Source organism: Prunus avium, chromosome 4 (assembly GCF_965620075.1).
Source record: "Prunus avium chromosome 4, drPruAviu1.hap1.1, whole genome shotgun sequence".
Classification (NCBI taxonomy): Eukaryota; Viridiplantae; Streptophyta; class Magnoliopsida; order Rosales; family Rosaceae; genus Prunus; species Prunus avium.
The window spans coordinates 18784096-18792429 of NC_142287.1; the positions used below are offsets into that span (position 1 = coordinate 18784096).

General features: G+C 37.3%; 1 protein-coding gene across 1 annotated transcript; it reads right to left on the bottom strand.

The window, feature by feature from the left end:
* Positions 1-2060: 2060 nt before the first annotated feature.
* On the bottom strand, positions 2061-6814 carry LOC110760114 (nudix hydrolase 10-like). Its single transcript, XM_021962310.2, has 9 exons — positions 6504-6814; positions 5828-6042; positions 4773-4838; positions 4164-4301; positions 3751-3828; positions 3605-3655; positions 3466-3500; positions 2650-2758; positions 2061-2429 (listed from the first exon to the last, which is right to left on the bottom strand). The coding sequence occupies exons 2-9, from the start codon at positions 6002-6004 to the stop codon at positions 2217-2219; spliced, it is 867 nt and encodes a 288-aa protein (XP_021818002.1). The 5' UTR covers positions 6005-6042; positions 6504-6814; the 3' UTR covers positions 2061-2216.
* Positions 6815-8334: the final 1520 nt, after the last annotated feature.

The following is an 8334-nucleotide window of genomic DNA, read 5'->3' on the forward strand; positions in this document are numbered from 1 at the left end:
ACAACTTGACCTAGCCCTATATAAGCTTAATGCCCTGCTCTCATCAGATACGTTCTCTAACCCTAATCTCATTATAAAAAGAGAGCTAAAACAGTTTCAGAGAGAGAGAGAGAGAGAGAGAGAGAGAGAGAGAGAGAGAGAGAGAGAGAGAGACATTAAGTCTTAAGTTGTTCGTATCTTTTGCTCGTGTTGTTGCTACTGCGATTGAATGAGTTCTGAGATCGAGATATGTCTTCTATGTATTTGAGGTTGTGTGAAAGATCATGAACACTTCTATATAACATTTTGATGAATAATGAGGTTTGGAGTCTCAAAATTAGGTTTGGTTCGAGACTCATAAGATTGGAAATGGTCAAGTTGATGCTTCTATTACTACACGAAAACTTATTTCTTACGCACAAGAACATGAATATCAGCTCAGCACAAAAAATATGAGAGAATGTGAATTGGATAATTATGAGAGTTATAGCTGCTCACGTCTTGTGTACCGCTTAGCAGAGCAATTCAAATTCGCCAGCAATTGATACATGTTTGACAGTCGTCATGCACAACATACATACAAACACAAGGTGAATAAGTTCATTTCAAAGAACGTCACAAGTTTGTCACTAGGCAGTGGCACAGACAGACATACCGACCTCTGTCTCAAAGCCCACCGATCTCTCTCTCTCTCTGTAACACGCATGCAGTTCATGTTGAGAGTATTTGCCCCGGGAAATGAAAGCTTTTTGCCTCAGTTGTTTATAGTGTCGCAGATTTCTCCACCCATTACCAATTGATTTTTCGATACATTTCGGAAAAGTGAGAAGAATACATTAATTAAGTACATTTTACATGAACCCAAGTTGCAGAACTCATAAACAAAATTATAATAATAAAAGTAGAACCTACCTTTGACAATATTAAAAAGGGTTTATTGCTTACATACATGAGATTTAGAAAATTTATATACTCCTACACAAAAAGACCAGAAAATAGCATGCAGACTTAAAAGAAAACAGCTGAGGAGGACAACAACAGCATCATAACTGGAAGGAAGATTGGCAAAGCAGATGAAGCTGCACCTGCATGGTTGCCATCAGGGTAAGGCACAAATCCTCCTGAGGCACCTGGTGGAGAGAGATATTGAGGGGGCTGGCAGCACTGTCCAGGCTGAGTTGGGGGGCATTTTCCTTGACCATGCTGTTGAGGCGGCGGCGGCGGCGGGTAGCCAGGAATTGATGGTGGGGGTGGTGGTCCTGGTGGAGGAGGGCCATATAAAGGGTACCCTGGATTTGGAATGGAAGGAGGGCACTGACATGTAGGGCAATTGGCACAGTCTGTAGGAGAAGATACGGCATCTCTAGTGATCTCCCCAGTGAAAACAAGGTTGAAGAAGACAGAGAAACAGAGTGCTGTGACAAAAACAAGTTTTGCAGGAAACATTGCTTACTCCTCTATCCTCCGGCTAGAATGAAAAGTTGAAAAGAAATATAGGAAGGAAAGATGGGAAATGAATTATGAGCGAGGAAGCTTTATTGGATTAATTCATTTTGTAGAATTCCACCACCAGCTTCCAACTGGGTTTCTGAATCCCGGATTTGATGCCGCATGGCAGACCATTTGTCATAACAATGTACAGGTAGCATACAAGCTTTAACTTACATGCATGCTTCTACAACATATGGACAACTCGAAAAACAAAAAAACAAAAAAAAAAACCATATATTTTTCTTTTATGTTTTTGTTTTTGGAATGGGAGAGTCTAATAACAACAATTGTTTTTGGAATGGGAGAGTCTAATAACAACAATCAATGCGTGGGTGACTCTAAGTCGTTGATGTGTGCACAATCAATGCGCGGGTGACTCTAAGCCGTTGATGTGTACAAGCACGTTTGTGAGTTCCACATACCTTAAATTTGATGACAGTCGCTTCACATCAAATATTTTTTGTTTTAGTTTTTACCAATTAGGTCTTAATTAATTTAGTAATTTTTTTCCCCTCTAATGTTAGAAGAGATCTCAAATTTGGTCCTTGTTTGTTCCCCATTGGTCACAAAAGCAAATGCTCTGTTCTCCCTTGAAATCACAAGTGATAAGTTATGACTCTATTCTTTATACTCTCAACCTACTACTTACTACATCAACCAGTCCAACATTACAGAAAACACAGATAAATGGAGGGAATATAAATTGAAGTAATAAAACGGTTACGGAAAAAAAATGATAAAAGCATCTAGGATGATTGATCAAGAGAACTTAGACACTGCATCTGCTGCCTATTCAAATATAAAAAACTCAACTTATCGTCAAAAACTGATGTTATATGCAGTGGAGAAAACCCAGCATAGTCTCTGTCTAATTTTGCTGAGCCCAGTTCAAGAATGTACTTGAAGAGCGCATGCTTCTGGGTGACTGGTTGAGCTGCATACTCCTCAAGTGGCATCCACTACATGAAATAAAACAATGCCATAAAATTTTAGTCAATTGGTGCATGCATTTGACTGAATTCTCATATTTGAAAGAATCTGAATTTTGGCATGTCTAAGAGAAGCAACGATTGCTTAAGTTCACAGATAATTTTTTTATATTTTTTTTGTTTGAAACATTATGATATACCAAAATTAAATCTGAGCATCATTTCAAACACATTATCAACCAAGAAGTACCTTGGCTGCCTCAATCTCCAGTTCTTGCTTTTCGATGTCAAAGGTTAGAGGATGCAGCATACACACGAAAAATAGATCTGACTTCTCAAAGAATGACTTGTGTGATTGCCTGAAGGTAACACGAAACCATGACTATTTCACAATATTATGTTTATATATCATACTATATATAAACAAGAAGAAAAGAAAAGATTTGGAGTTCCACAAATTTGGTATTTATGAGAAGCAAAGCCTTTGATGGACCCCAAAAGCAGTAAAAGAAACACCAACAAATTACATGATTGATTCCAGAGTCTCTTGCACAGTACTCTAGTAGGATTTATGTTCATCAGAAACATGGCTTGAGATATGTGATTAAAGTAGTGGAATCAGAGATAGAATTGGAGCTGGACCAGATTAGAGAAAGAACCATTGGCTTAATCTAAAGCCTGCTTTTGATTCAGTCAGAATTGAGTATCTCCTATTTTTCCTAACTGCAGAACTATTTCCATTTCATCATTTTCTAGGAAAGCACAATATAAAAAGAGTTTAGCATCTAGATGACCCAAATGACAAAAGAACTTTGTATGAGGTTGGTTTTCCTAAGAGTGAACCAGTAATTACGCAATCTTCAAGGTGACCCCCCTTTCAGTGACATCCTTGAAATATACTTTAGATAGCCAAAGATACCAGGAGAACTTGGGTTGACTTTCTAATCCCGTTTTGGAGACTCTTTTCTGACATGTATAACTTAGTTTTTCCCACTCCAATCAAATTCGATATAATATAACGATTCCATCAAAACATACAGTGATTCAAGAGTGTGCAAACTTGTACCTGAATGCTAATACCTCCAAAAATTCTGCATCAATCTGAAGCAGTTAAAACCAGTGGTCTTCATCACACCAAAATATTGGTAACATAAACTACAAGGTATGAAAGGAACAATATATATTGATAGACATTGAGAACTTACCCCTGTCTCTTCTTTAACTTCTCTTACAACTGCCTTAAAAATATCCTCACCCTATATTGAAGAGCTCATTTAATGTCCAAAAGTAACAAGCATCATAGTTTTGAATAATTAAAAAACTTCTTAGTCCAGGACCTTAAGGTAAATACCTCGTCAACAACTCCAGTTGGGATTTTCCACACACCTGTTCCTTGGAACCTGCCACTCTTCTCCTGGACTACAAGCATCTACGCAGAAGAAATCTAATTTCAAAACCAACAACAGATGACGACAAGGTTGACAAACTGAAGACAAAAGATAAGCCTACTGTATCAGAAACACAGAAGAACAAGGGTGATGAACAAAGTAAAAAACTTGAATATATGCACAAGAGCTGAATTAGAAGACCGCGATATTTCATTTAACTAAACCAGTAAATGCATGCAGATGTGTTATTACACGATTCTCTTGTACTACCTTTGTCCAATGGATAAGCAATATTAGACAACAATAGTACCAGCAAGCTACTCAGTGTTTTACATTTATCCAAAACAATTAAGCAATGGTAGATAAGAGCAAGTACCTCTCTTTTATCATTCACAACAATAGCCCCAACACCTACTCGGTGTGAAGCATTTGCAGGTAGAGTATTAGTAGTTTCAGGAATCCAATAAACAAGCATGAGGTAGTGTGGCTCAGCATGATGATATCGAAACCCCTCCTGGCATCAACATAATAGGTGTAAGCCAAGACAACAGATTTATCAAGATTAATGGGCAGAACATGACATAAAGCCGTCATCGAATCATAACTGCACTGTACCTTAACTGCCTGATTTTTTATTTATTTTAAAAAACAGAAGATGAAAGAAAAATAAATAAAACTAATTTTTATGTTGAAATTTAGTTTCTTCAAGTTAAAACCTATTGTGCCAGAAGCTATGTAGAGTATTAGCTCGTTGCCTTCTTTTTCATTGTACATATACATATTTATGAGAGCTATGCAGAGTATGAGTTCAAAGACCTCCAGGTTCTATGTAAGTACATAGCTCATATTTTATTTTTCTATCAAGACAGTCACGTTCCCATTTAAAATGCAACACTAAACTAAGAACAACCTTATGGGTTGATATTATTAAAATGTCTATGGAGACAGTTACGGTGCAAATGTATTAGTACTGCAGAGTAATTACCTTAACTGCCGTTTCGACAAGATTTACAAGCTCAATTGGCAATTTTATCCACACACCCTTCTTGCCCTGAATATGAAAATGATTGAATAGAAGGAAGAAACAATCAGAATATCCACCAAGAAAAAGATAAACCATGTTGCCAAATTCATTAATCACACACATACACAAACATAAATACATACATACATATTAGTAGATTTAAGTATATGTCAAACTGCTGGCATGCTGAATTATTAGATAAAGATCATACCATATGATGGTACATTGTAAACAAAGAAAGATTTTACCTACTACCACATACCTCAACTTCGTATCTCAGTTACAGTATTAAATATTAAACAACCCTGACAGAAATCTTGAGAGATGACTTGGGTTCAAGTCGACACCTAAGGATTTATTAAAAGTTGGTTTCAAACCAATGTCAAATTTTGAGACTGAGCAGTTTCTCCAAAACTAAAACTAAAATCTGCATTCAAAATTCCCCAATAAAAATCCCTGAAATTATGATTTTCATCATTCTCCATTACTCTCACCTGATTTTTAGAAAATCAATCTCAAATTTTGTAATATCATAGTACTCATTTGCAACTTTGGAGCTTCGACCAATTTTTTTCATCTAGCGCCAGAAATAGCAACTAGCAAGATCAACAGATGAATTCTTTTCAGCCATGCAAGTGGATTGACCAGGAAACATAAAATCAATAGTTATAACCATTTCCTTGACAGGCTCATTAAATGGCATGACTCCTACCTTAGTGTTTTCCTTGTTTTGTGAGCTTCATAGTCTCCCTTGCCTTGCTTGATGTCTACATCATATAATTCTTGTTCCAAAAGTTTCATGTTATCCTTGCCTATTGCAATCCACAACCTCAAATTTTTTCATACTTTTCTTTATGCTCTTCATGATGATGCGGAATTAGAGGAGAAGAATTTTACTCTACAACCTTTCCTTTAATATCCTTAAAATATTGATTAAAGACTCCATCAAACTATTAAACGAAAATTGTTTAATGAACAAGTTGATATCCGATAAAATATATAATAGATAATAGCACCTCTCTCCTCCATTGTGAGATTGAAGCCCTAAGCAGAGTAAGAAAGTGTTGAGCATCCATAGCATCCTTCATGTCTACAATAACTCCTCCATGGACATCATTGGTTGCAGGAAGTAGTTCAACATGCTGGATTCCATTTCCACAAACCCGGTCTGATGAATTTACGGAAATTGACATTGTTCCAACCAAAAAAGAAGTCACAAGCCCAAAAATACCTGAAAGAAAACACCCAAAGAGAGAAGGAAAAGATAAAACTGAGTTACACCTCAAATATGCATTTTTTCTCAGCAAACCGGATTTCCTAACCAAATGAGAATGAAATAACAGCCCCAATTGACAAAATGGTAGTGATTATTCATGAAATCACTATGGTTGGCAGCTATACTTCACTCATTAAAATCCAAATTCTTTTGTAACATTCATACAAATCCATTATCATTTTCTTAGAATATCACATTGCACACAGATAATAAAACAGTGGATAGGTCAAAACCATTCAAGTGCAACAATAAGAACCATTATTACAAATTCTATCAATTCCATCAAACAGATAATGAAAAAAAAAAAAAAAAAAAATTCAAAATCACATTTCAGAGAAGAACAGCAACAGATACAAGAAGCTTGAAATATTATTATTGACACAAGCAAATATATAGGAAAAGTATAAAATATGAACCTGAAGTGAGCACCAAAACAGACCCTAAGACAGATTTGAATTCGTGAAGAAATGCTGCGAGTTCGACAAGTCTTTGATTTTTCACTCTGTTCAGTTCCACTATCCAACAGTCCAACTCTCCAAGTGCGGGGCTTTGGGTATTTATAATTGTAACGGTGGGGATGGGGAAAAACTACTCTACGGCGAAGTGGGGGGTGACGTAGTTCCACCCATTTGCAGAACCAATAGGATCGCTGATTGCGCCATCTGGTAGCCGCCCATATTGTTTTGGCTTGCGTGGAGGAATATTAGTGGGGGGGACCGCCATTAGTGATAGAGTGCAGGCGGAGAAACGTACGTTAAGGGTTCGGGGCCTCATTAGTGAGATTACGCCCCCCATAGTCCATATAATTTTGCTTCTGTTGCTGTCCAAAGTTGGGTTTGGTGTTACCTAACTTCAGATTCAACTCATAAGCGTTTTTATAAGGACTCGTTTGAGAGTGATTTGTATAGACTAATAATCATTTTTAAATAATTTTTAAAATACAAGAAAAATATTGAAAAGCCTCGCTCTTGCGCACAAAAGGGATTCAAACCCCTCCCTTTCTCAATCACCCACTGCACCTTATCCACCATGCTGCTGATGAGTCTGTGATTAAGTCTTCGACGTGTCATATTTATGAGGATCAAGTTGATTGTTGAAAAGTTGTGTGTCTTAACAATGAATAATCTCCCCTTACCAATAGGAGTTGGTCCAAGTGGAAGGGGCTTGGATCCTTTAAACAAGAGGTCCTGGGTTTGATCCCAGGCGCTTGCGAATAGAGCAGACTTTGTTGGGAGAGGTCCCCGCTTTGCGCCCGACAGTACCTCGAGGGTTAGTCCCCGCAATCGCGCGGGGGATACCTTGGTTCTCACCAAAAAAAAAATAATCTCCCCTTTTTATATGACTTTTGCCCTAGCTCATAGGTCCATGGTCTACTAGGGTACGCTATTCATGAGGATCAGACCTAATCAATTAAGATCAATTAATTTAATTAACTTGTCTTTACTGCTAAGAAACAATATCATTGAGGGATTTTAGATGATTTATCAATTTAATAGATAATTCCCTTTAAATCCACTTGAACTAGCCCAAAGGTTTATTTTCTAGGGAAATTGGCGGCTTTGCCCCCGGCGCAGCTAATTTATTGGGAAATTGGCGGCTTTACCCCTGGCTCACCTAATTTATTCACTAATATCCTTATTTTGAAACTCAATCACAAATGCACCTTATAAAAACTCCCTATTGACAGCCTATTACCCTTCTTTCACTTTTGTTTAATCATTTTGAGCTCTCTGAAATCCTCTTTCACAATTTCTGGATCTCACTCACTCAACCCTCATCTCCTCTCCTCTCTCTCTCTCTCTCTCTCTCGCTCGCACCCACATCGGCGACAATCACTGTCACCTCCTCAGAAACCCTAACCCACATCGGCGACAACGACCTTTCCACCTCCATCTCTCACTCTCTGTCACCTCTTTCGACCTCTATACCTAGAGATGGCGTCTCAGGTAGCCAATTTTCTCCTACACATTTGAGTTTTCTTCTCCTTATTTCAATTTCATATATGGGTTTGGATTTTTGGTGCTTGATGTGAGTTCAAGTCCCTCCAAGTCAAATTTGGGTGAGATTGTACATAAATTTTTTGAAACATAATTGTGGGTTGAATTTAAAATTTTACTCTCTCTGTTTACAATTAATATTTTCAGCTTGTGTAGAGAATGTTATTTCAGTGGCATTATACAAGAACTTTTTGAACCAAAATTTTGGGATTGTGCAACAAATATTTCTCAGTTTGTCTTAAGGAATATT

Bases quoted from the DNA above. Each gene is read 5' to 3' on its own strand.
- LOC110760114 (XM_021962310.2), bottom strand. From the start codon at position 6,004: ATGTCAATTTCCGTAAATTCATCAGACCGGGTTTGTGGAAATGGAATC. The intron at 4,302-4,772 runs GTAATTACTCTG...TGTTGATGCCAG, and splicing joins TTGTCGAAACGGCAGTTAAG to GAGGGGTTTCGATATCATCA. The intron at 3,829-4,163 runs GTACTTGCTCTT...TCTTCTGCGTAG, and splicing joins TTGTGAATGATAAAAGAGAG to ATGCTTGTAGTCCAGGAGAA.